We start from the raw sequence: 25,988 nt of genomic DNA, 5'->3' as shown, positions 1-25,988 counted from the left end.
CCGATGGACGCGGCGCTCGCCTGGTCCAGGCAGGACTGGGAGAGGGAGGAGGCAGAGCAGCGGCGGTGGCTCCTGGACCTGGCGGCCGCGCGGCGCCGCGCCGCCCGCGTTGCAACCACCAACGGCGCGCCGCTTATCAAGGTGGAGGACTCCAGCGATGATGTGTGGTACCGGCCGACGCCATCGCCGCCACGCCTCGGCAACCCTAGGCAGGGGTCCAACCGTTGGGGAGCCGACCAGAGCAGCAGCCAGCAGGCGCCGCCACCCCAGGACGGGAGCGACTACACGGCGTTCTACCGCCATTTCGGCATGTAGAACGTTGTGTTTTAAGTCGAGTTTATGTTTCCCTCTGGCCGAATTCAAATATATTACGAATTCGGTCTATATATACGAACTCGCATATATATATATTAAATATCTCTAAATTTCGTCTAAGTTTGAACTTTTTTGTCTGTTTATGTTTTAATTTGCCTATACTTATTCTTTTCCCTGGACTCACCGCTGAGAAAATGGGCCTCCCCAGGCCGAATTTTACATCCATCTGGCGCTAAATAACGCCGGATTTCGGTCTGAGGAGCCCCAACGAGTGGAGATGCTTTTAACACGTACCCCTCCGGTCCATATTAATGATCACTAATATAGATGTATCGAGACACATTTTAGCTATAGATACGTCCATATTAGCAACAACTAATATGAATCGGAAAAAATTATGTGTGCATCCCAGTTTGCAGCAGCGGGATAAGACAAATGCTACGTGAATAGTGATATTTTATGTTTTTGTCTTTATGTGGCACTATTTATGCTGGATTTATCTTTTTTTTGTTTTTTTAAGGATATTTCGAATTTGGTGATGAAAGTTGCAGGATACTGTGTAAACATACATATGTGAACACCCAAAAATTTGTTTCCAGATTTTTTTAACACTTACAATTTTTTTTTGACAATCAATACCACATATATCATAATAATAAATAGTACATGATAGAGATACACGAGCTGTCTCCAGCGATTATAAAATAAAGTCTAAAAGATACTAGCAAATCTTCGAGGTCTTCAAACTCTTCCTTCTTCCAAGACATAATCTTGTACTTTTCTGAAGGCAGCCAAAGATAGATAACAAACCATAGACCTGTAAATACCAACGAAGGTTCTCCCATAATTTTAATTTGAGCCGCAATGCCAAGGCTGCGTGCACGCGCGCAACCATTAAAGTAGTCAATCAACATCGGCAAGAGTACCAACACCAGTATGTCAGGGAATAAAAACCGATCTGCCTTGTCGATGTTGATGGAGAGTCGAGAGTACGAATCACCATTGTCGAGGACGTAGCAACCGGGACAAAAACTGCGAGGATAATCCTCCTCGCGGCAACCATGAGAAAAGATCCAAGATCGATCTGGCGAAGTAAGATCTGAACACCCATACCTAGATAATTGTAATCTTTCAGCACCACCATTGACGTCGCGAAGGAGATCTCGTCGTCGAACGAAAGACCGAAGATCACTTATTGCAGACGATGCCATCTCCATTGCGGGGAAATCAACAAGAAAACGGCGACCAAAAACCTAACATAGACTACTGAAAAGACTACTTTTATTGAAAACTCCACTCATAGATCGGGTTCCCCACTCCTCCCGACGCCGGCGAAGCCGGCCGGCGAAGGGGGAACCGATCTATGGAGGAGGCTGAGTCGGGGCGGCTAGGGCTTTTTCTCAAGAGGCGGCGGCTACAGGGACGTAAACTTTAACACTTACAATTTAAATTTTAAAGAATGGTATCCTGGTATCAAATAGGGTGGTAGGGTCCCTTCCGTGGCCTGTCTTTTTGTCCCCGTTCATACCAAGGCCATTTGTCCAGTTGAGCATGAATTTGCCTACACGCGAGCCTCCTCGTCTCCATTTTCACAAGAAAATTCTCCTAGCCCGCTTGCTAGTTGCGAAAGCTGGCGAGGTAGGCAGTAGGTGGATTCGAGGTCAGATCCAAATGGCTGAGCACCAAGCCGTCCTCCTATCGGAGTTCTCATCCGCCAAGGAGCCACCGATCGAAATCGTCAAATTCAAGTGAATAATTAGATTATATATTTACTGAATCTAAATTATATCACATCAGGGCATTTGGTCTAGTGGTATGATTCTCGCTTAGGGTGCGAGAGGTCCCGAGTTCAATTCTCGGAATGCCCCTTATTTTTGTTTTCAGTTTTTTGAAACCAAAGTTATGTAGACTGTAAAAACGATTTTTGATCAGCAGCAAACTCGAGCAATTTGTTGGCAGTTCTTGAAACCAAGGAAAAGGAAGAGGTAAAACAAGAGGTTAATTAATGTTACTCCGTAGTACTACAATTAATACAGTACATCACAACACACACAACCATGTAAAAAGTGATTAGTATATTACAGTTTACACGCGCAAGACTCTGCAAGATTAGTTTGGTACAACAAGTCAATACATATATGTTTGGCTGGCGATCGGTCGAAGGCTTCTTACAAATTCATTTCCCCGAAGGAATGGCGAGGTCCATCATCTCTAGTCACTTACAATCTTACATGTATTTGTTGATGGCGAGGACGTTGCTGGAGAGCTCCGCGAGGATCTTCTCCTGGCCGGCAATGACGGGCTTGAGCGCCGGGCGGTCGAGGAAGCCGTTGTCGCAGGTGTCCACGTAGGTCCTCGCCGAGTCGAACGCGGTGGTCGCCGTCGACTTGTCGCCGCGCTTCAGCGCCGCCAGCCCCGTGTCGTAGCTGGTTTTTACGTCGTCGTACAGCGTGATGCAGTCTTTGATGGCGCTCTTGGTGATCTGGTCCACGCTTGGGTCCGCGGTCATGTCCTTGGCCACTTTAGTCGCCTCCATGATCTTGGCGCGCACGGCGTCTATGGCGAGGTTCAGCACGCCCAGGCCGTCCTTCTGCCGCGCCGGCACAACGGTCGTCTCCGGCAGCTTCGCGATCGACATCTCGCACGTGTAGGGGAATCTCGTCTTGGCGCACAGGGACTTCACCACAGGGCTCAGCATGTCGAGCACCGGCCGCGGCACCATCTCCTCGAAGGACTGCACGTCCAGCTTTGGCTTTTTAAACGGCACGGCGTAGCCGTCGGGCGAGTCGGACGCCGGAACGTTGCCGTCGGGAGAGTCGGTCGCCGGGACGTAGCCGTCGGGCGAGTCGGTCGCCGACATCGCCGGCTTAGCCTTGCTCGGCGTCACGTAGCCGTCGGGCGAGTCGGTCGCCGACATCGCCGGCTTAGCCTTGCTCGGCGTCACGTAGCCGTCGGGCGATTCGGTCGCCGACATCGCCGGCTTAGCCTTGCTCGGCGTCACGTAGCCGTCGGGCGAGTCGGTCGCCGACATCGCCGGCTTAGCCTTGCTCGGCGTCACGTAGCCGTCGGGCGAGTCGGTCGCCGACATCGCCGGCTTAGCCTTGCTCGGCGTCACGTAGCCGTCGGGCGATTCGGTCGCCGACATCGCCGGCTTAGCCTTGCTCGGCGTCACGTAGCCGTCGGGCGAGTCGGTCGCCGACATCGCCGGCTTAGCCTTGCTCGGCGTCACAAAGCCGTCGGGTGTGTCGGCCGCTGACATCGTTGTCGGTGCGGCGTAGCCGTCGGGCGTGTCTGCCGCAGCAATCTTGGGCGGCAGAAAACCATCAGGTGTATCCGCCGCCGACATCGTCGTCGTCGGTGCTTGGTAGCCATTGGCGGCTGCCGGCAACCGTGGCGGTGTCTTCTTCGCCGGCGTCGCGTACCCGTCGGGTGTGTCCGCCGCCGGCATAGATTCGTCAGCCTTGGTCTCTATGGGGACAGCATCAAAATCTTCGTCCTTGTTCTTTTCTTTGGATTTCTTTTCTTTCTTCTCCTCGGAATCATCCTCTTTGCTCTTGGATTTCTTCTCTTTCTTCTCATCATCATCCTCGTCCTTGTCCTTGTCTTTGACTTTCTTCTCGGTGTCATCCGTGTAGTCGTCGCTTTTGCTTTTGGATTTCTTCTCCTTCTTCTCATCATCGTCGTCGTCCTCGCTCTTACTTTTAGATTTCTTCTCCTTCTTCTCATCATCGTCGTCGTCCTTGTTCTTCGATTTCTTCTCTTTCTTCTCGCCATCGGCGTCCACCGAATAGTCGAGCTTACTCTCAGATTTCTTCTCTTTGGCATGATCCTCTGCGTCGTCGGTTGTGTTTTTTGGTTTGCTCTTGAACTCTTTGGCTTTCTTCTCAGCGACGGCATCATCGTGGGCAGCTTCCTTCCTCATTTGTTTGACTTCCGCGTTGATCTTGGCCTCTAAAACCTTCTGATCGTTCTTCTCAGCGACGGCATCATCGTGGGCAGCTTCCTTCCTCATTTGTTTGACTTCAGCGTTGATCTTGGCCTCTAAAACCTTCTCATCGCTCTTACTTTCGGGTTTCGGCTCAACGCCGGCACCCATAACATAGCTCGTCTTCTGGACAGCATCCTTAGGGGCTGCCTCCTTGCTTTCCGGCGCCGATGTCTTCTCGCCGGCATAAGCGGCAGGGTCGGCGCTCATGACATAGAGCTTGTTGGCACCATTTAACCTCCTGTGCCTGATTTCCTGAGGGGTCAACGCCGGCACGAGCGGCGCCGCCGCAGCTAGGAGGACGAGGAGGAGAAGCAGCGCCGGAGCGAGCTGCGTCCTCATCGTGATCATCCGGACAGGGTGGTGGTGTGGTGCGGGGAAAAGTTTGCACTGGAGGCCAGAGGAGAGCATGGGTATTTGAACCGGGAGGGTGAGCATGTGACTGGCCGTATTTGGCGGGAAACGGGAGGTCGCCCTGGTCTTTGCCATTTTCCCGCGCGAACCGTAGCCGGTTAGCATGTAGGCATGTAGCAAACCCTCCTCCGGCAGAATTAAGCGCTTGCCGTAAACACAGGAGAAGAAATGGAGACTAACTAAAAGACTCACAATTGACCTCCCATTGATTTGCTAAAATAAGGAATTCCCAGCAGGCAGCATGCACAATGTTCGTTATTCATCCAACAAAAAGTTCAATATTGCTATAGAGTGACAGACATCCGGATAACGTGTTTGAGGTACCCCGAAAACAGATTTGAGATAGTAGAATTCATCTGGCAGAACAAATTCTGAAAATCCAAACTGCAAATTTTTTTTAAAAAAGGGCATTCACGCCATTTTTCAACTTTCCATAAATGGTTCATCGTCATCACAATGAGTTCATGCATGTATCAGAACCCTAATAAACTAACACTATAAATTAAACCCTAACAAAAAAAGAGGCACGCCGGCCATGGTGATACTTCATCGAGATACGGCGGTGTCAGCGTTCACTACTCGTCAGAGGAGACTTCTATGTAGTTCTGGAGGAGGGCTTGCCGGTGCCAGAAGAGGCACCTCGCCTCGTGCACCTCGCAAGTGTGGAACCCCTGCTCCAACTGATCGTCACTGAAGGTCGCAATGTCGCGACAGCGCTTCGTCTCGTGTTCCTTTGTGTGCACCGACTACACGAGCACCCTCCTTAGAACCTGCTTTGCGGCCTCCTCCTCCTCCTCCTCCTGACAGACGGCTGGTAGTCGATGACAAATGGGCAACGACGCGTGGCTCCCCGAGAGCTCCCCGCCTCTCCTAGGGGTGCGTAGTGTGAGGCAAAATGTGCCTCGTGTCAAAGGCAGGTTCGGTGTGCGCACTCCATCGTGAGTCGAACATGGACTTGGCGCTGTGTGCAGTCCTTGTCGGAAGGCAGAGGCGTGCCTCCACGTGGGGACACAAAAGTGCCCTCCCCTCCCCCCAGCGCGAAAGCTACTCACTTGCCACACTTTATGTGCCAAAATATGGCAGATTCCGGTGGATTGCGTTGGTCGTGGCACTTGGGGAATAGAAAATTGGAACCCCAAATCCCCTTCCATTCTTGTTATATAGCAGCTAATTGGGCCAATATTTAGTGCCCCGGAATTTTTTTAAGGCGAGACCGATATGCGGTTTCTATTATGGACGCGAAAACGACGCATACCAGCCGAAAGTACAAGGGCAGGGGCTAGGGTTGCGAGGGTACAATAGCTGAAATCGCGTATCTAAATGTGTAATTATGCACTCCTCATCTTATGTGTATGTGTTGTAGTGCTATATAGGCGAAGATGCCGCTAACCGATTTTGAATTTATATAATATATTTCAGAACATGACAGTAATTTATTAATAAGTAAACCAGATGATATCAATGTTGTGGTTTAGTTTACCTAGGGCTGGAGAGCCGCACCTCATCCGCCCCTGCTTCGTAGTCAAAATTTATTAGATTAGTTGTAATTTATTAGATTATTTGTACTAGTTTTTGCTTTCACGGGCTTGTGCGGGTTTTCCGCTTGCAACCCTAGGTTCAGCACACAAACGAGTGATATAAGAAATTCAGAAGTCAAATTACCTTTGTGTATACGTGCATGAAGATTTTATCTCTTCCAATTGATATAGCACCATACATATGCATTTTGAGGCCTCCAATTGATATAGCACCATACATATGCATTTTGAGGCCTCAGGAGCACGTCGATCTGGCATCTGCCGGGCGGCTCGAGCTGATTGACTCATGGCTGTCGAGCATTCCGATGTTCGCGATGGGGATATATCTTCTGCACGAAGCGACACACGGGAAAATGAATAAGTCCAGAGCCCGCTTCTTTTGGGAAGGAGCCGGGAATAAAAGAAAGTACCATATGGTCGATTGGGCGACGGTGTGCAAGCCACGGGAGTTTGGAGGATTGGGTATCCTCAACACGAGACTGATGAACATTGCTCTGTTGTTAAAGTGGATCTGGAAGCTTTACCGGGGGCGGAGGGTCTATGGGCGGACCTGCTCAGAGCCAAGTACCTGGGAGGGAATGATATCTTCTCCCCGCTGGTGCCGACGAAGGGATCCCAATTTTGGAATTCCATACAGAAGATCAAATGGTATTTCAAGCTGGGGGCTAGGCACAAGGTTGCGGATGGGAGACACACGTACTTCTGGCTTGACTGGTGGACTGGGAAGGGTCCCTTGAGGGTACTGTTTCCCCGCCTCTTTCAGTGCTGTGACAACCACTTTGCCACGGTTGCTGGAGTGCGGGATGCCAATGGGTGGCATATCCGTTTTCGAAGGACCTTCGGCGCTGCCGAGGTCGTGGAATGGGGCAACCTCTGTCGGATCTTCGACCTCCACCCCTTCTCGGAAGGGGAGGACGTGGTGACGTGGGCCCTTGAACCTTCGGGGACCTTCTACACCAGGTCCATCTACGGACGACTATCGCAAGGGGCGGTAGTAACTCACTTCAGGGAGGTGTGGAAGACGAGGGTTCCGCCCAGGATTAGAGTTTTCTTGTGGCAACTCATCAGGAGCCGGCTGCCGTCCGGTGTGCAGGTTGCGAAGCGGAACGGCCCGACTAATGGGGCATGCGCCTTCTGTGGGGAACATGAGGATTGTAACCATATTTTCTTCTCATGCCACCTCGCCAAACTGGCATGGGCAGGAGCTAGGGAGCTCCTACAGTGTGACTGGAACCCAGCAGGGGCTGGGCAGCTCATCGCTCTCGTCCAAAGTCTGTCGGGGTCCTTACATAGGCTAGCTTGGTTCACCTTCGTGGCCCAATGCTAGGCGCTTTGGAATATTAGGAACAAACTAGCTATGTAAGAAAAGCTTATCAATAATCCCGCTGATGTTTTCTTCCACATGCACTCCTATATGCAGCGATGGAGGGTTCTGGTCAAACCGAAGGACTGAGCGACGCTGGACGTGGTGATGGAAGGGGTTAGGAGGCTACAGGCGTCGACGAGAGCACCCGCTTCATGATGCCAGATGTTCAGTACCTGCTCTCTTGGTAGGTGTGTGTGTGTTGCCCGATGGTTTCTTGAACCCGTCGGCAGTTATCTGTGTGGTGTGTGGATCTGAGTTGTGGGGCTTGTGGATGCCAGGAATTTGTCTTGTAAGCTATGCTACTCTTGTGGTTGTCGTGTGGTTTTATATATAAAACCGGGCCTATGGCCTTATGTTTAAAAGGAGCACGTCGATGTACCTCGACCGTACTCTTTTCTTTACCTCCGCAAGTGCTACTTCGCAGCTATAGCAGAAGATTCAGATCCTATTCTTTTACATTTTCTAGCAGTCCTGTTTTCGTTGATTCATCATGATCATTGCTCTGAAAAATGGAGTAGCGTTTCTGTAGTAACTATTCAGTCGAAAAGTGGTTTTTGTCTCTCACGCTCCAGTGAGCTCGTTTTTAAGAAAAAAGCTGAAAACTTTATTTTGTCTCAACACGTTCAGAAAAAAAGAGTACAGTCTAGTATGTATGACCGTATTTGCGTGAAACTATTCTTATGTGGTCTGCGCAAAAAAAAAATTGAAGCAAAATAGAGCTTTTTGGCCTTTTCAAAACCATGATTTTATGATTTTTGTGTAACTAACAGAATACAATCCATTATTTGGAAAAGAATTCATACAAAACAAGCAAAAAAACTTGAGTAAACCTCCACGATAACCTTTGTCACTTGGTTCTTGGAGAAACGACTAGTGAATCCCTTCCAGCAGGCTCCTGTCCCGCGATTTGGCCCATCTCTTCGCCTCTGACTGCCACTCTAGCAACGGGTGGCGGGGGCTCTCATTGTGTGTTCTTAGCTCCTTGTGTTTCTTTAAGTATGGTATCCAAGCTGCGGATTTGTGGTTACGGGGGAGACATCTCCAAGTTGAAATTGGTCTATCGGTTCCTTCCCCATCACAAAGGTGTCTTGTTTGGTATCGGCGCGGAGCCGGTGAAGGTGTATTCTTACATGTCCTTTTTTTAGAAGATCTCAGCTGGTTTGTCTGCGCATGTAGCTATGACCTTCATCATGCCTTCCAAACTTCGGATGTGTCCGTAGTCGATATGCAAAAGGTGAAGCATTTGTCTCGCCTTTGTAGGCGACTTTATAATGTGGTGCTCAAACCTATAGAAGGTGATTCAGGCGTGTGTACTTTTTTTTGGCCAAATATAGTGGTAGCTAGGTTCTTGTCTGTGTTTCCGTCTATATTTAGGGCATTATTGGTTTGAAGAAAAGTGAAAGAATAACATAGGAATAGGAAACCTTGTTCGACAAAGATAGGAACAGGACAATGTTCCTAGGTTGCACTCTGATTCCATTTGATTCAAATTGGATCAAAGGAAAAAAAGAAATAGTAAATTTTCTTCTGATCCTAGTTTTAGAGGAAAACGCAAGAATTTTACAATCCATTTGGACCTATTTTTGAATTCCTAGTTTCCTACACACAAAAAACAAGACCGAGATCTTCAATGGCATAGCAATATTCTAATTATACTTTTCATATGGTTTGACTTTGATTTTACCATGTTTATTAGGATTCGTGTGTTTGCTCGATTCCTCAGAACCAAACTTTGATCCAAGCTTACATGATTCCATTATTTTCCAATACTCTGTTTTTCGCATGCATTTCTATCATATCTCCTGAGTTTTTCCTATTGATATGTTTTCATAATCCTATGAACAAATCAAGCCCTTAGTTGTTATACATATTATTGGGACTATCTATTTAACAATCGACTAATTTCCAATTGGCTATCAATAGATGTTTTCAACCAATAGTGAAGCAACACCTATCCTGCCAGCACATCGCTTCCCCACTCTTGTCCGAGACAAAAAAAAAACTTGAAAGGGGGTTTTTGTTTTTTCCCTATCCCTGAAAAGGACCAAAACCCTAGGAAAGTAGTCCAAGAGGAAGAAAATGAGAAAGGAAAGGCATAAGAGAGAGAAAAGCTCCACGGTCTTGATGGATAAAGTAGCCATAAGATCCTAACCTGTAAAATATATATCTTAATTAGCCATGTTACATTCTTTTTTCCCTTGTTTTTCTCTATTTCCCCTGATTTTGTAGCTAGTAGTCCATTTAGAGAACAAGATAACAGCAAGAAATAGGGATAGAAGCTTCTACTTAATCATGTCCCCTGCCAAAAAAAATAGGTCCATGGTTGTTCTTTTGCATGAAAACATCATGGGTAAAACACCATCGAAAGCAGATCGTCAACAACAAAAATAAAGCAAACAACCAGGCTTCAGATCTATTAACCTTTGGTTGGGGGGAAGTCCATACAAAGAGAACACACGAACATAGCCTTGGCGCTCTTTCAACCTGGTTTGGATTCTAAACTAGATAGCAGGACAGACTATATAATAAACTAGGTAGATAGACTAGACAGCAGGACACATAAGATGCTACATACTAAAGTGCCAAATTAAGCCATAAACTTCATCTCGCTTCATCTCAAATCATGTCGACACTAATCTTTATCTCATTTGTTGGAACCCACATTTCTGCTAAGGAATGCAACAAGAACATCACAACCTGGTAAACCTGCAAATCACTTCTTGCAGCAAATGTTGCCCACGCTTTGTTGCTGATTTGCATCCTACAATCAGCGCAGGGGTTGTACTCACCATGTACTGCTTTATCATTTTTTCTAACATTACAATGTTACATTTCAAATACAATTTTAGAGCATCGACAATCTTCCGTGGGATTTTCTGTCATTTAAAACCATTAGGGAAAAAAAGTAGAACTCATTAGGCTAGCACACCTAAAAAAGTTAGTGCATGTAAAAGAACACGTGTGACTAAAAAATGATGTATTTATAACTTGTTGGTTGTATTTTTGCATATCAATTCTTTACTTGTGTCTCTGCCTATAATTACTTGCTTACAAAGCATGTAAAGCTTACTTAAAAGACATGTATTAACTAACATAAGATACTTTATTTATGTGTCATATTGCTGCTATTTACATAGAGGATAAACGTTGTAAAACTCAATCTGGTTTGTTGTATATAATGCCTATAATTTCTTTACTTGTTTCTCTTCCTATAATTACTTGATTACTAAATATGTAAAACTAACTGAAGGACATGTAAAAAATAATTGAAAATATGTGTTTATGTGTCATATTTGTGCTATTTACATAGAGGAATATAGGATTAACATGTAAAACTCAACCTAGTTGGTTTCAGGTTATTGGTTTTCACCAATAATGTTGCCGGTGAAAAGTAACTAGTACTCCCATTGTGTCATCGTCTCCATCCTGGGGATATTCTGTTTACAGGAAATTATCTATCAAAGAAATCAAAAGTGTACAGTTGCCTTATTTATTTTAACTCTCTATCAAGTACTTCCTCCATTGCATAATTCTTATGGTGGTTTCAGTTCAAATTTGAACTACAGTTAGGACAATAATAATTATGGAACGCGGGACGGAGTACTCTGTTTCACATCAGTAGAGGTTGCCTGATCTGGTCACATCTTATTTACCATTTTGTTTGTTACATCCGGTGATTTTTATTTTTGGCTGTGCGCACAATGGTCTTATGACAATGTGTCAATATATACAATGAAAGAGAGTTGGTACTAAGAAAAGTTACTTTTGGAAACTGATAATGTAGAGGGAACATATTTGTTAAACAAGAAGCAACATCGGTCTGTATGAGTCCCCCAAAAATCGTTCTTGGCTCTTAAGAGTGTGCTTTTGTCTAGGTTTAAGAAACCTGCAAGTAAACTATAACTATAAATGATGAATAATTTCATGGATGCAGTTAAAACCATACAAATAAACAATATGATCATATGAAGCTTGTGCAAATAAAAAGAATACAAAGCACTGTATATTTGGATGAAAATATGCAGGTCTGCATGTTATATGTTATATACAATGCCCTCTACCGAGAAGTGATCTGCTCTAATGCTAATTTTTAAAACAAAATCATATATCCCAGCAGTATATCTTGATGAATGTATAGCAGCAGACACGAAAATAACTCATGTGAAGCTCTTTCAAATAATACTCGGTGAAACTCCGACAAAATTCTCGTGAATGAATTCACGAAACCTGAATTTACTGAATCCAGTGTTACAGGCATGGTACATAAATATACTCCTTTTAGAATACAAAGTGATAACACACCCGTCTCTTTACAAAACAGGTATAAGTTCTCTTTACAGAAAAGTACAGCAATATTGCAAACGCAGTTGCATGCATTAGTGGTACATTGTGGGTAAGCACTTGCACAATGTAAATCAGGGGGTAAAAACGGAGCATGGGCCTTATTATGATTTTACGGCCATGCCTCCTCAAGTGAGCTGTGAGGGAAACTTACTTCGGTTGGTCCCTCGTAAACTCGGTGAGCCCTTGGATTTAGTATGGCAGGCCGGGTAAATGGCCGATCTTCCTCGGCCTCTGCACGGCGTAGCCATCAGTTGCTTCGGCCGCCGGTGTCTCTGGCTGGGCAGTCTTGGGCGCGTCGGTTGTGCTGGCCGCTGGCGTCTCCGGCTCGGTAGTCTTCGGCGCGGCATAAGCGTCGGTTGTAGCTTCCGGTGTCTTGGCTTCCTCCTTCGCTGCCTCCTCTTTCTTTGCCTCCTCCTTCTTTGGCTCGGCGTAAGCGTCGGCTGCCGGTGTTTTCGGCTCCTCCTTTGCTGCTACTTCCTCCTTCTTCAGCTCCTTTGCTGCTACTTCCTCCTTCTTTACCTCCTCCTTCTTTGGCTCGGCGTAGGCATCGGCTGCCGGTGTTTTCGGCTCCTCTGCTGCTACTTCCTCCTTCTTCAGCTCCTTCGCCGCTACTTCCTCCTTCTTTGTCTCCTCCTTCTTTGGCTCGGCGTAGGCGTCGGGTGTACCTGCTGCCGACGCCTCTTCCTTCTTTGCCTCCTCCTTCACTTCCTCCTTCTTCGCTTCCTCCTTCTTCACTTCAGCCTTCACTTCCTCCTTCTTCACTTCAGCCTTCACTTCCTCCTTCTTCGCTTCCTCCTTCTTCACTTCAGCCTTCACTTCCTCCTTCTTTGCTTCCTCCTTCTTCACTTCCTCCTTTGGCGTGGCATAGGCATCGGGTGCCGGTGTCTTCGGCTCCTCCTTAGGGGCTGGCTCGTCCTTCGTTGGTTTGGTGTAAGCATCGGGGGCAGGCTCCTCCTTCTTGGGCTCTTCCTTCTTTGGTTCCTCCTTTGGCTCCTCCTTCTTTGGTGCAACGTAGCTCTCTGGTTTCTTTGCCTTCGGCTTCTTAGGTTCGTCCTTCTTTGGGATCTCTGGTTTCTTCTCGGCCCCAGCAACTTTAGAGGTATCTACTTTTGCTTTCGATTTCTTCTCCACGCTGGTGTAGCCGTCGTCCTTGCTCTTGGGCTTCTTCTCGGCGTTGGTTTTGGGTTTCTTCTCGGTGCTTTTAGATTTTTTCTCCGAGCCTTCTTCCTTACTCTTGCTTTTGGATTTCTTCTCAGCGGCGACTTCAGATTTCTTCTCCACACCGGCATAGCCAGGGGCGCTCACTGGTTTGTTCTCTGCGGGGGCAACGCTCGGTTTCTTCTTAGCACCGGCATAGTCGGGGGCATCCGGTTTATCCTCAGCAGCCTCGACTTTCTTCTCGGCAGCAGCCTCGACTTTCTTCTCCACAGCAACCTCGGCTTTCTTCTCCACAGCAGCCTCGACTTTCTTCTCCACGGCAGCCTCGGCATAGTCGGCGGCGGCTGGTTTATTCTCCGCAGCCTCGACTTTCTTCTCGGCAGCAGCCTCGACTTTCTTCTCGGCTTTCTTCTCCACAGCAGCCTCGACTTTCTTCTCCACGGCAGCCTCGGCATAGTCGGCGGCGGCCGGTTTATCCTCAGCAGCCTCGACTTTCTTCTCGGCAGCAGCCTCGACTTTCTTCTCAACTTTCTTCTCCACAGCAGCCTCGACTTTCTTCTCTACAGCAGCCTCGGCATAGTCGGCGGCGGCCGGTTTATCCTCAGCAGCCTCGACTTTCTTTTCTGCAGCAGCCTCGACTTTCTTCTCCACGGCAACCTCGGCTTTCTTCTCCACGGCAGCCTCGGCTTTCTTCTCGGAGGCGGGCTCAGATTTCTCCGCACCACCGGCATAGGCAAGGTCTTCAGATTTCTTCTCGGCGGCAGCAACCTCAGGGGCGGGCTCCGATTTCTTCACCTCACCGCCATAGTCCAAGGCCGACGCGAGCTGCCTGGTGGGGGCAACCGCGAGGAGGAGAAGAAGCGCTAGAGCGAGCTGGGCCTTCATGGCGATCAACTGGAGGTGGTGGTGGTGCGATGAAATGAATGCAGGAGGTCGGAGGGTATTTGAATAACGAGGGAGGGAGAAACGAGAGGTCGTGCTGGTCCTGGCCATTTTCGCTGAAACGGGTAGCCGCAAACCCGTAACTAATCTTGTCCTGTAATTACGGGCCTGCCGTGAACACAGGAGCCGAAAGAGAAGGCGGGAACTTTGCTAAAAAGAGGTTTACCACTTTTTCTGGGAGAAAAAATTGCGCTGTTTTCCCACTATGTGCAGCACGCATTTGTGTTTTTGGCATTGACTCAATTACATGTGGGCTCAGAACCCACCTGTCAACGAAAAATATATGGAAGGCCAACGCATAGTGTTAACAAAAATCATACTCCCTCCGTCCATAAATAGATGCCAAAGATTTATTTAAATTCGGATGTATCTATACACTAAATCGTGTCTAGAACATTATTAATTGGCATCTATTTTGACAGAAATTATTGTCATGTACATTATCTAACATAACAAGAACTTCCATGTTAAATGCTTGCTGCAAGTTTTTGGCACTGGAGGATACAATATTCCACCAGACTACATAAACTCTATATCGTCCTTCTGCTGCTCTAGGACAACCGTGGCGAGCGCTCGTCGATACGCCACCGATCTCGGGTTCCTCACAAGGACACAGATCTCTCGACCCTGCATGCTCTCATCAGTCCACTGCTGTCGCCGCAGCACTGCTAGCAGCCTTGCTTCGCAGAAGGCAACCGCAGCAGCATCTTTGCCAGTGCTGTCACAGTTGAAGCAGATGCAAGTGTTCATTAGACAGCATAGCGCTGGAATGTACTGATGGGTAAGGAGAGGGAATGCTACCTTCCGTGGACGAAACCAGTCGTGACAAAGCCTATCGGCCACCTCAAGGCCTCCCGTGTGGTGTCATCTTTGGGGTGTTCGAGGTCGTTGGTGCCAGGATCCAGAGATGAGAAATAAGAACTGATATGGGACTGAGGGATCTGGACTTCCCATTTTTCTATGCATTCTTCCTCCTCCTCCTTTGATCTGATACAACATGAAAATGGATGACTTCTCTTGAAGAAATTTATTTACAGAACAAAATGTTTTCAGCCAAAAGAAGAATCTGGCACATGGATTTTCTTGAAAACAAAACCAGTCACCTAAAGGTAACTGCAAGCAATCCAAAGGGAGGGCAGCATAAATCTTACAAAGCATTATTATATGTCATGTGGAGCCAGCACTTCAGGCCCAGTCACAAGGAGGGTTTGAAATCAGCTTAGAGATGAGCTTTATTTTTAGTTTGCTTGCATATCAATTAATTGTTTCCATAGATAAAGATTTTGTTAGTTGGAAGTTAGATTGGATCTGAATCAGTCAGCCCCATAAATAAAGTGACCTAGGCGTGGCTCGGCCGCACGTAATATCATAGAATCAGTACAGGTGATAACAGGAGGCTTGCCTCCAGTTATCCACCAAACAGTGATCTCTCATGCCAACGGCACAGAAGGATCTTCCTAGCTACGCTTTCCGGAGCCTAGGCCGTTTCATATAGAAGCGGAAATAGGAATATTTTTTATTCCTTTTGTTTGTTACTCTTTTTTATTTTTATAAGCAAAGGACGCCCAAATATACCATAAAATTATATACCATCAAATAACTAAATATACTCACTTACCTACACAGCTATACCATCAATAACACAATATACTCTGTTTGGGAGAACTTAATAGAGCTCCAAAGTGCAAGTCTACAACAGCAAATGAAAAGCTTATATGGGATACTAACCTGGTTTTCCAAGCTACAAGATCTGATGAAAGTGGGGCACAAACAACAGCACCCTCTTCAAAAGAACCTTCCTTGAACGCTCGGATCAGGACCCTTACAAGACGTAATCCATTTAGAGAAGATGTTGTCTTGACAGTGCCACCAGAAACAAAATTGGGTTGGTCAGTATCTATTTCCATTTCAGATGAAGAACTCAAAGATTTCATATCAAGTTCTTTCACATATTGTCTCAACATTTGGAGGGTCCTTGGAACAACGAGTTGGACGGATGCAACAACAGTTGGTGACGGTCCTGAGTCTCCACAGTTGGAATTTACTGGGCAACATTCAGTTAACACCATAGCAGAAGGCTTCGAGTCATCTACTTCAAGACGTCTCACTGTGCTATCTTCTTCATGTAAACTAGCTATGATACAATGCCATAAAGGTGGTACAGGAACTCTTGGAGGTCTCTTGGCAGCAGGGAGGCACTCAGCTGCTTTGTCAGAAACAGCAGCCACTTCTGTCATAAAGGATGCATATGCTTTGCTATCCGGATAATCATAAGGGAAGCATGGCATCTTGAACTACAAAAAGGAGGGACCAATGTGTTAGCATCTAAGATATTTCCCAGAGAGCAACTGAATTACAGCTACTAAATCTTCTCTATGCTTCTTAATGCAACACACTTGAGTATTTGACAGTATTTTAATTGTTCCATATACTGAATAGTAACACATGACAATGTTTAACCTACGAGAACAAACTAAAACAGGAAGCTAATTCAGCAAAGGCAATAACAATTGCAAGAATCCCCATATTACCTTTGATGCAATCCACCGTCTCTCTCTTAAGCCAATCGCATATGCACCATGAGAAACTAGAAAGAGCCAAAAAGGCTTTACCCAGCTCAAAGGTACAATAACAGACCACCTGTACATTAATTGAACGTAAGACAGTATTTTTTTTTAGCAACGTAAAGCAGTAGTTAGCTCAAAAGGAAACATAAACAATAAGACATCTTCAAATTAAGAGGGTGGCATGATGATGGAATATAAATTGCAACACCCTATAAATTCAAGACGATTAGCACACCACCACCATATTAAACAACACATTGCTAGTCACACGATATATAAGACTGCAAGGAAAAGAAAAAAGGCCATTCTCTGCCCAACTCACAAACAATTTTGTAAATCATAATAATCAGCACTTGATTATGTTTCGTAAGTGTTAAATCTAAAAAGCACCATGGTTGAAGTATTCTGTTAGGACTTTGGAGGGCTACACATTTTAACACTAATCATCATCCCATGCGCCCGCACAGGCTAGTAATTCTATTCTGTTAGGACTTTCATAAGTGTTAAATCTAAAAAGCACCATGGTTGAAGTATTCTGTTAGGACTTTGGAGGGCTACACATTTTAACACTAATCATCATCCCATGCGCCCGCACAGGCTAGTAATCCTTATTAACACATAAGCATTACACTATAAGAACAAAACTTATGGTATCAAAAGTAATTAAGAATTGGAAAATGTATATAATACTTAATGGTGTATTTTTGAACAATTATTATTGAAAACAACCGCAATATGTTGCAGGTTTATGAAATGATGATTACTACTCCTACTATCGCTGTGCATTTATGGGAAAAGCACTTGGGCTATTTATAATTACTAATTAAAACCAATAAAAATCAACGTTCATATTTTTTCTAAAATAGTACATGCACTTCAGTGAACTTCCTCTCTTACCGGTAAGTCATGTATAGATATACAGGATCGGAGAAACATATAAAGCTTTCTATGAGATCCAAGAAATACATAATACTGGTAAAAATAAACCATATACTACTCCTTTCCTTGGGTTTTTGTGAATATTCCAGATGTGCAAACTTTAGAAGGAATATTTTTGCTCATATATAGACAATTAAAAGGGCTATAGGATTTTATTTAGCTCTAGTGCATTTCTTTTGTACAGTCATTTATGCACATGTGTACATAATTCTGTCCTGTTTAGAATCATGTAGCTTTATCAGGATGAGTTCACATGAAACATATGTGTGTGGATGGCAATATTTGCCAACTTGGACTCTATAGGTATGCTAGTACGTAGATTAGTGTACCAAGTAAAACTAATAATTGGCAAATCCGTCACCGCACATTTTATCATGGCCAGAAATTCAAGATCCACTATTATTTCTTGATGCGTCTTGTGTGACCTCGGTCGCATGGCAGAGTACACAAAAATGCATGACTACTTGCCTTCTCCTGCAATTGTTACCACCTGTGTCGATCCAGAAATCCACATCAACAAATTTGAAAAATACAAATATGTTTAGAATTTATATTATCTCTGAACAGGGACAATTGACGTGAATCATCATATGCCTCGTGAACTTATCAATGATTCCAAGTTCAACGCACAAAACCCAATTAATACACAGCTACACGCTCATGCACTTCCTTTGGAAGTTCCAATCCAAATAAACCTCAAAAGCCACATTCAAGGGTTTAGAGATTTTCTTTATTGGGCTTTTTTTATGAAAAGTAGGAGGCTATCAAATCATATTTCCCTAGGAGCGCCAACATTTCTCATTTAATCCTAGCTGTTACAGTATGATCTAACAGTTATTTATTACTCCCTCTATTCACTAATGTAAGACCTTTCAGCTTTTTATAGATTCACTCACTTTTGGTCCGTATCTAGTCTACTTTTAGTGTGTAGATTCACTTATTTTTGTTTGTATCTAGTCCACTTTGAAATATCTAAACGGTCTTACATTAGTGAGCAGAGAGAGTAATATTTTTCAAGGATTAACGAGAGCCTCCAATTAGGAAATATTGAAAAGATGGAACTATGGAACCATATAAAAGCTACCCGTAATAGATGTTAACATTTTAGTGTTATGCTCCAGTGAGCAGGAAAACCAATGTAACATCTTCTAGAGAGAAATGCTGAATTTAGCCTAGAGACACCAACCTTTCTTGAGCATGTTTCAGAAGAATAATAGGGCAGGATCGACTGGAGCAATCTTTCACTTGAGCTGCTTGTTCTTGATCATTTCCAGAATCCAGACAGAAAAACTTTATACGTTGGTGTTGTTTCTCCATGCAATGGATCTCCTCTGTTACAGGAGGGTTTATCTTACAGCCAGAATCCCACAATTCTCCACAATCAGAAATGAGCATATCGTGCCTTCCAGGGTGCAACCGTGCTGATGACAATATGTGTCCCTCCTCGCATGGTGCCTCATCAACATTTAGAACTAGGTCTCCCCGCTCCACGAATTTGTTTTCCTGGTTCGGAACTATTGACAGAGGAGAATCTGTGGCCTCAAATGAAACTTCCCTGGGGTCATGAACTATCATGGACAGTATAGCACCGGGCTGAAGAATCTCAGCGTGATCGATCATAGATTGTTTCAAAAGATGAGGTCCAGTAGAGGAATCCAGAGAGGGATCAGTTGGTTTAGATGTATTACTTGTATTAAGTGCCCTGTTTATCATACTAGAATTACATGAGATAGAAAAACTTAAGTTAGCATGGCCTAGACATGTTCTGAAAACAAAACAAAACAAAAAAGGACAAAGAACTCACTCGCTAACTGGGTGCAGTATACTCTTAAGAGACTGCATAGCCTTGCATCCCATGACTTCCAATCTTGCAATTTTCCCCTCTAGTGAGAAACAGTTTACCAGAACACCAGAATCTTGCATCTAAAATGCGAGGCCGCACATTCAATGGTGATAAAAGATTAAGAATTATATTGATGCACGTAAGAAATTTTTTCGTTGCATAAAACAAATTAAGCTAACAAATAGCAGATAAATAATAAGAAAATTAGTTTTGAAGTGTCAAGATACTCCTAGTCAGCAGCTGGATGTAATGTACCCCGGTAGAATTTAAGAATTGTCAGTTACTAACTCTATGTTAATCATCAAACAAAATATTTGACTGTGAGATCACTAATGTTCTGCTAATCCTGATGCACAAAATTTACTAATATCTTCTGGTTAAAGAATAGCTTGTCCTAATGGTTAACTCAGACGAGGAGAACAGGAGACTCACATGAAACAAGAGAAATGGTAAGAGTTGTTCACTGCTGTTCCTCCTAAACCCAAGTCTTGATGTGTATGCTATCAGTTGTGGACAATTTAACTCTTCAATAAGAAAGTACATGTACAGGTTTACATGATCTCAACTGAATGTACGCAAGATGAACAGAGGAAAAAGGATTTAAAAAAAAAACAAGCATTCTGATTCCACAGAAATGGTACTTTATCTCCAAATGAGAAGGCAGCATGCATAGTCCTACAGAAGAAAATAGAGGAAGCACCTGTTTGTCACATGCGATTCTTATTGCATCCAGCCCTTCATCCAGCGAAGAAGGATGGATCCATATCCATAACTGGCGTTGCAAAGAACTGCAGCTTCCTTCCTTAAATCTAGGTTGGCAATTGGACAGATCTCCTTCTTTGGCCTCCGACTTCCTACTCTCTCTTGAGAATGGTCTCCACATGTATGTCACTGGTCCAATAACTTGAGAGTGGGGATTCCCAGCATGGCAAAGCTGGAAAGAACAATTAAGTCACAGTTGTTATTCTAAACACTCTTCTACCTATACTGTCTGTGATAAATAATATGTAAATACCATAGCGTTCTCATAGCAAACACCTTGCATAACTTCATCTTTTAGCTGCTTCACGTTAGATGATTCATCTGCAGGAGTCAGACACAGAACCATTCCCATAATGGATAACAGGGAGTCCTACAAAAGTTAGCCAGCAGCCAGATTGGTTTCTTAAATACTTATAAATGACGACCGGTAATGAAGACAATCAAGCTACAAAGTACATGCTAGCAACAGAAAGACAATGACTTTCACCTCAGGACCATCAAGTTGAATCGGGGTGAAATAGCTAGCATCATGAACAACTGTTCCATTTTTCAACCGCTTGAGAATTGCCCTTGAACCCCTTCCACTGCAAGATGGAATGTTACCAATATTAATCACTGAAATTCACATGTAAGACTAGCCACGGTTACATCGCAAAGAAAGAAATCATCATTGCATGAAGGTTGCCAACAACGTAAGATAAATTTCAGGCATATTGCCAGCTTCGGAGAATCGAAAAAAGATTGCCAGCTTCGACAGTCTATATCACATCGGCATATTGATGAAACTGGTTAGTAATGATTTGGATAGGCTTTGCTTGTGTGCCTACAGATGGACTAGAACTTTACAAATTTTGCTATCTGAGAAGGTTATTTCAGAAAAAGAAAATGACAAAGGAGCCGAACTGAGAAGCAAGCTGCAGTTGAATGATGAAATTTTCGTTCAGCATGAATCAACACTACCAACTTAACACTGATTTGAGCACACTGAGCAAAGAAAATTCAAATTCAGCATTATAGAAAACTCAGTGGAGTAATCTCATTTCCTCTGTCCGAGTTTGAGTAGAAGACAGGAAAGGAAGAGCTCGTTTGCCGCTCACCTCCCCTGGGCGCCAACGGGCAGAACGAAACCCCACCGCCTCTCCATGGCGAACCTCTTGGCGTGCCACAGGTGCGTGCGCAGCCGCCGTGCGCCATCGCCGGCGACCGAGAACCCCTCCGCGGGGTTGCCCGCGAGCTCCCGCCGGCGCCTGACCCTCCTCGACTGACGCACCGGAGTGATCCCCTCCTCCGGCCCATCGCCCGCAGCGGCGGCTCTGCTTGTGCGGCGGCGCTTGGAGGGGAGGTGGCCCGTGGTGCGGCGGCGGGCGGAGCGGTGCTGCTGGAAGCGGCCGTCGACGCGAGCGGAGACGGCGCCTTGCAGGGAGCGTAGCTCTCCGGCGCGGTCGGCCGCGAAGCGCCGAACCTCGAGCTGCCGCGGCGGCGGGGGCACGGCTGCGCCGCCGGCCATTGTTGGGACGGAAGGGTTTCTCAGGGTTTAGTTGCGAGACAAGTCCACTTTACACCCCTAAATTTGTCTTAAGTTCAGATTGCAACCCTAAACTTTTGGTTTGGTTCACAACACACACACAGGACACGTACAATGCGGTGATGTCAGCCTTCCCTTAGAGATGCCACGTCAGATATTTGCTTAGTTGGAGGAAAGAGAATGAAGAGAGAGAAGGTTGTCTTCTCTTAGCTAAGAGATCATCTCTTAGGAAATAAGGGAAGACTATTTTCTCCATTGTATCACATATGTCTTCCCTTAGCAACAAATTTCGTACCAAAATTTAATTATTCATATTAATTGCTAGAGAAGGCTTTAAGAGATAATGTATTGTATGACTTATATCTAATGCCTTCTCTAGCTGATGTGGCGGGGTAAGAGAAGGCATGTCTTCTCTACCATTGTACATGCCCTAACTCTCAAATCCGTTCCCTATACCTCCTTTGCAAGTTTGACTCCGCTTTTGCCTGCATGTCACATTGTCACGGTTTTCTCTGCATGTGCCAATTCAGCATTCTAATTAACTTGCTTTTTCTTTTTTTCTTTTGCTAAATCTCCCCAGGAGCAACGAAGCGCATATCCGATATCTCTGGTGTTCCAAGCAAGAGAGACTGGGCCGGGCCGGGAAAAATCGAGGCCCCCTGTGAAACTTTAATATGGACCCCTATATCTCTAGAAAAATAAAACTAATAAAGAATTATACAGTGTGTATATACCTTTTATAGATGTTTAAATTGAGAAGCTAATACCTAAATTCTAAACTCGTGGTAAAGTCATCTTAATATCTATTTTAAGAGGAACGTATATTTTTCAAAGCTAGTCGGACCAACGTTCTCACCAAAAATAACCTACGTCTAATGATTTTGATAGCGTGACTTCATCCCCCCCCCCCTCTCTCTGCTCTCAAGCGTGAACAGTACCTGAGTGTTTCTCACCGACGCCCGGGCCTCTACGATGCCCTCTCCGCCGGATTAGCCGGCCGGAGTTGGGCCAGGAGGGGCGCCGGAGTAGATAGATCTAGTACTAGTTTAGTTTTGGGCTCTATGCCCGGTAGTAGGAGCAGAGTTTGGGATCATGGCGGCCAGATCCGGAGCTTCATAGGGTGTCTTTCTCTGCTCATTGTGCTCCTCCGGTCGGAGCTGGCGGCGGAGGAGACCACTGTCTCCTTCAATAAAGGTATGGCCGTCTTCCACATCCAGTTGCCCAAGATCTTCAAAGCGGAGCTCCTCCCGGCTGGCCGTGGCGGCGAGGAGGAGGGGCACCGAGTTGAGGGCTATGGTTCGACGGAGTTTCTCCTGGACAGCCGTGGAGGCGAGGGGTGATACGTCCCAAACGTATCTATAATTTCTTATGTTCCATGCTACTTTTATGATGATACTCACATGTTTTATACACACTTTATGTCATTATTATGCATTTTCCGGCACTAACCTATACGAGATGCCGAAGAGTCAGTTGCTGTTTTCTGCCGTTTTTGGTTTCAGAAATCCTACAAAGGAAATATTCTCGGAATTGGACGAAATCAACGTCCAGGGTCTTATTTTTCCACGAAGCTTCCAGAAGACCGAAAGGGATACGAAGTGGGGCGACGAGGCGCCGCCACCATAGGGCCGCACGGCCAGAGGGGGGCCCGCGCCGCCCTATGGTGTGGGCCCCTCGTCAGCCCTCCGACTCTGCCCTTCCGCCTACTTATAGCCTTCGTCGCGAAAACCCCGGTACCGAGAGCCACGATACGGAAAACATTCCAGAGACGCCGCCGCCGCCAATCCCATCTCGGGGGATTCAGGAGATCGCCTCCGGCACCCTGCCGGAGAGGGGAATCATCTCCCGGAGGACTCTTCATCACCAGGATCGCCTCCGGATTGATGTGTGAGTAGTTCACCACTGGACTATGGGTCCATAGCAGTAGCTAGATGGTTGTCTTCTCCTCATTGTGCTATCATGTTAGATCTTGTGAGCTGCCTATCATGATCAAGATCATCTATTTGTAATGCTACATGTTGTGTTTGTTGGGATCCGATGAATATGGAGTACTATGTCAAGTTGATTATCAATCTATCATATATGTTGTTTATGTTCTTGCATGCTCTCCGTTGCTAGTAGAGGCTCTGGCCAAGTTGATACTTGTAACTCCAAGAGGGAGTATTTATGCTCGATAGTGGGTTCATGCCTCCATTGAATCCGGGACGAGTGACGTGAAAGTTCTAAGGTTGTGGATGTCTCTGTTGCCACTAGGGATAAAACATCAATGCTTTGTCTAAGGATATTTGTGTTGATTACATTACGCACCATACTTAATGCAATTGTCCGTTGTTTGCAACTTAATACTAGAAGGGGTTCGGATGATAACTCGAAGGTGGACTTTTTAGGCATAGATGCATGCTTGGATAGCGGTCTATGTACTTTGTCGTAATGCCCCGATTAAATCTCATAGTAGTCATCGTGATATGTATGTGCATTGTTATGCCCTCTCTATTTTTCAATTGCCCAACCGTAATTTGTTCACCCAACATGCTATTTATCTTATGGGAGAGACACCACTAGTGAGCTCGTGGACCCCGGTCCATTCTTTTACATCCGAAATACAATCTACGCAAACTCGTTCTCTTCTTGTTCTTCGCAAACAAACATCATCTTCCACACTATACATTTAATCCGTTGTTTACAGCAAGCCGGTGAGATTGACAACCTCACTGTTAAGTTGGGCCAAAGTATTGTGATTGTGTTGTGCAGGTTCCACGATGGCGCCGGAATCCCTGGTGTTGCGTCGCACTACACTCCGCCACCAACAACCTTCACGTGTTCCTTGACTCCTACTGGTTCGATAACCTTGGTTTCTTACTGAGGGAGAACTTGCTGCTGTACGCATCACACCTTCCTCTTGGGGTTCCCAACAGACGTGTGTCAACTACACGCCAGCAAGGGGGAGAAGCTCCGTTGGTCTTCGTCTACGGCATCGACGATGTGGAGATCGGGTGGATCGATGCAGTGGTGACTCCCTCCTCTCTCGTCATCGTGGTGGTGGTAGAGGAGAGGTTGAGTCGTGTGCTGTCTGTGCCTGCTCGTCGTGTCCGCAGCAGGGGAGTTTGCAGGCTTCTCGTCGGAGGCTTCTCACGGCGCCGCTGTCGCCGTATTTTATGGCTGAAGGGCAGCCCCTCCACCCTGGGAGGTTTACCACGGCGCCTTTGCCGCCGTATTCCATGGACGTAGGGCGGCCCCTCCACCCTGAGACGGCGCTTGCCGTCGTTCTCAGGACTTCTTCAACCTCCAATCATCTAGACGGAGGCTCAAGCAGCTTCGTCGGAGTTCGCTCTCGCCCCCATGTCCTAAGTGGTTCTGTCCCCGGCGGCATGGAGGTTGGCTCCGGCGAGTTCGAAGGTGGTGGATCTGGAGCTGGCCTGGATCGCGTTTTCTTTCACCGGTCAAAGGTCCTTAGTGCAAAAAGCTTGGGTCGATTTGTAATTTCTCTTTTCTCCATGACCCTTTATGTAAAATGTACCTCCACCACTGATATTGCAATGAAGCTCTAGGTCCTTCGGGACCTCTCCTGTTAAAAAAATGATTTTGATACATTTGAACTATTTGGGTTTTAAAATTTGAAAAAGAAACTTTTAGAATCTCAAAAGCTTATAGCATGAAATGCTATTAGCTTACGTACATGTACATAGATAAATCCATTATAAGAACTATCCCCATTAAATCAATAGAATAACACTATATATCAAATTTACATCACCCTTTATAAATTAAAATAGCAGTTATTATTTCAGTGAAGTGCAGTTTTGGATCACGGCATCAATAAGAAATAGTAAAAAAAGCTGAAGAAAATAAAATACAAGACCTGAAGCTACAAAAGGAAAAAATCAAACCTGGAACCTCATGCTCAACCAACCACATTCTTAACGTGGGAACCAACTGGGAAGCATTAGTTTTGTATTTACCTTCTGTATTTTTGCTATATAAAGGGAAACTCTAATATTTTGGGGCCTCAAAAAATTTTGGGCCCTGTGCGGCCGCACGGGTAATACTCCCATGGGCCCGGGCCTGAAAAGAGAGACACGACGCCGCCGTCTGGCTAGCATTCATCTGCCCACGCTGCACTCCAATGTCAATCGGATAGACTGATGGCTCTCCGTGACTCCTGCCCTTCCCCTCCCACTCTACTCTGCGTCACCGTCTCAATGACTCTCCTCTCCCTCCCACCCTTCCCCTCCCTCCCATGGCCACCCTTTCCCTCCAACTCCCGAGGGAGAGGCTCTGCGGTAGCTTGTC

The 25,988-nt window shown here is 45.7% G+C and overlaps 2 protein-coding genes and 1 non-coding gene across 5 annotated transcripts; 1 reads left to right on the top strand and 2 right to left on the bottom strand.

Annotated features, from left to right (window-relative positions):
• Positions 1–2,111: 2,111 nt before the first annotated feature.
• Positions 2,112–2,183, top strand: TRNAP-AGG. The gene has a single exon. It is a non-coding gene; the product is annotated as a tRNA-Pro (tRNA).
• Positions 2,184–2,542: 359 nt separating this feature from the next.
• LOC124696156 (uncharacterized protein DDB_G0286299-like) lies at positions 2,543–4,651 on the bottom strand. The gene is made up of 2 exons (XM_047228924.1): positions 3,685–4,651; positions 2,543–3,567 (listed from the first exon to the last, which is right to left on the bottom strand). Exons 1-2 carry the CDS (start codon positions 4,649–4,651, stop codon positions 2,543–2,545), a joined length of 1,992 nt encoding a protein of 663 aa, XP_047084880.1.
• A 9,831-nt stretch (positions 4,652–14,482) lies between these two features.
• On the bottom strand, positions 14,483–21,680 carry LOC124703107 (ribonucleases P/MRP protein subunit POP1). 3 transcript variants are annotated; one of them, XM_047235317.1, is made up of 10 exons: positions 21,271–21,680; positions 20,661–20,757; positions 20,427–20,543; positions 20,112–20,345; positions 19,373–19,491; positions 18,755–19,270; positions 16,594–16,702; positions 15,791–16,356; positions 14,864–15,049; positions 14,483–14,780 (listed from the first exon to the last, which is right to left on the bottom strand). In XM_047235317.1, exons 1-10 carry the CDS (start codon positions 21,678–21,680, stop codon positions 14,582–14,584), a joined length of 2,553 nt encoding a protein of 850 aa, XP_047091273.1. In that variant the 3' UTR covers positions 14,483–14,581. The 3 variants fall into 3 exon arrangements, with proteins under 3 accessions (XP_047091273.1, XP_047091274.1, XP_047091275.1); XM_047235318.1 differs by having other exon boundaries at positions 18,755–19,288; positions 21,271–21,366; XM_047235319.1 differs by having other exon boundaries at positions 18,755–19,282; positions 21,271–21,366.
• Positions 21,681–25,988: the final 4,308 nt, after the last annotated feature.

Source organism: Lolium rigidum, chromosome 3 (assembly GCF_022539505.1).
Source record: "Lolium rigidum isolate FL_2022 chromosome 3, APGP_CSIRO_Lrig_0.1, whole genome shotgun sequence".
NCBI lineage: Eukaryota > Viridiplantae > Streptophyta > Magnoliopsida > Poales > Poaceae > Lolium > Lolium rigidum.
Note: the sequence above shows the minus strand (reverse complement) of the source record. Positions and strands in the feature narration are given on the sequence as shown.

Excerpts from the sequence above, each read along its gene's own strand:
- LOC124696156 (XM_047228924.1), bottom strand. The coding sequence starts at position 4,651 with ATGATCACGATGAGGACGCAGCTCGCTCCGGCGCTGCTTCTCCTCCTC. Across the intron at positions 3,568-3,684 it reads GTTGCCGGCAGCCGCCAATG|CGGCCGACACACCCGACGGC; the intron begins GCTACCAAGCAC and ends CAACGATGTCAG.
- LOC124703107 (XM_047235317.1), bottom strand. The coding sequence starts at position 21,680 with ATGGCCGGCGGCGCAGCCGTGCCCCCGCCGCCGCGGCAGCTCGAGGTT. Across the intron at positions 20,758-21,270 it reads CCCGTTGGCGCCCAGGGGAG|TGGAAGGGGTTCAAGGGCAA; the intron begins GTGAGCGGCAAA and ends TCCATCTTGCAG. Across the intron at positions 20,544-20,660 it reads TTCAACTTGATGGTCCTGAG|GACTCCCTGTTATCCATTAT; the intron begins GTGAAAGTCATT and ends TAACTTTTGTAG.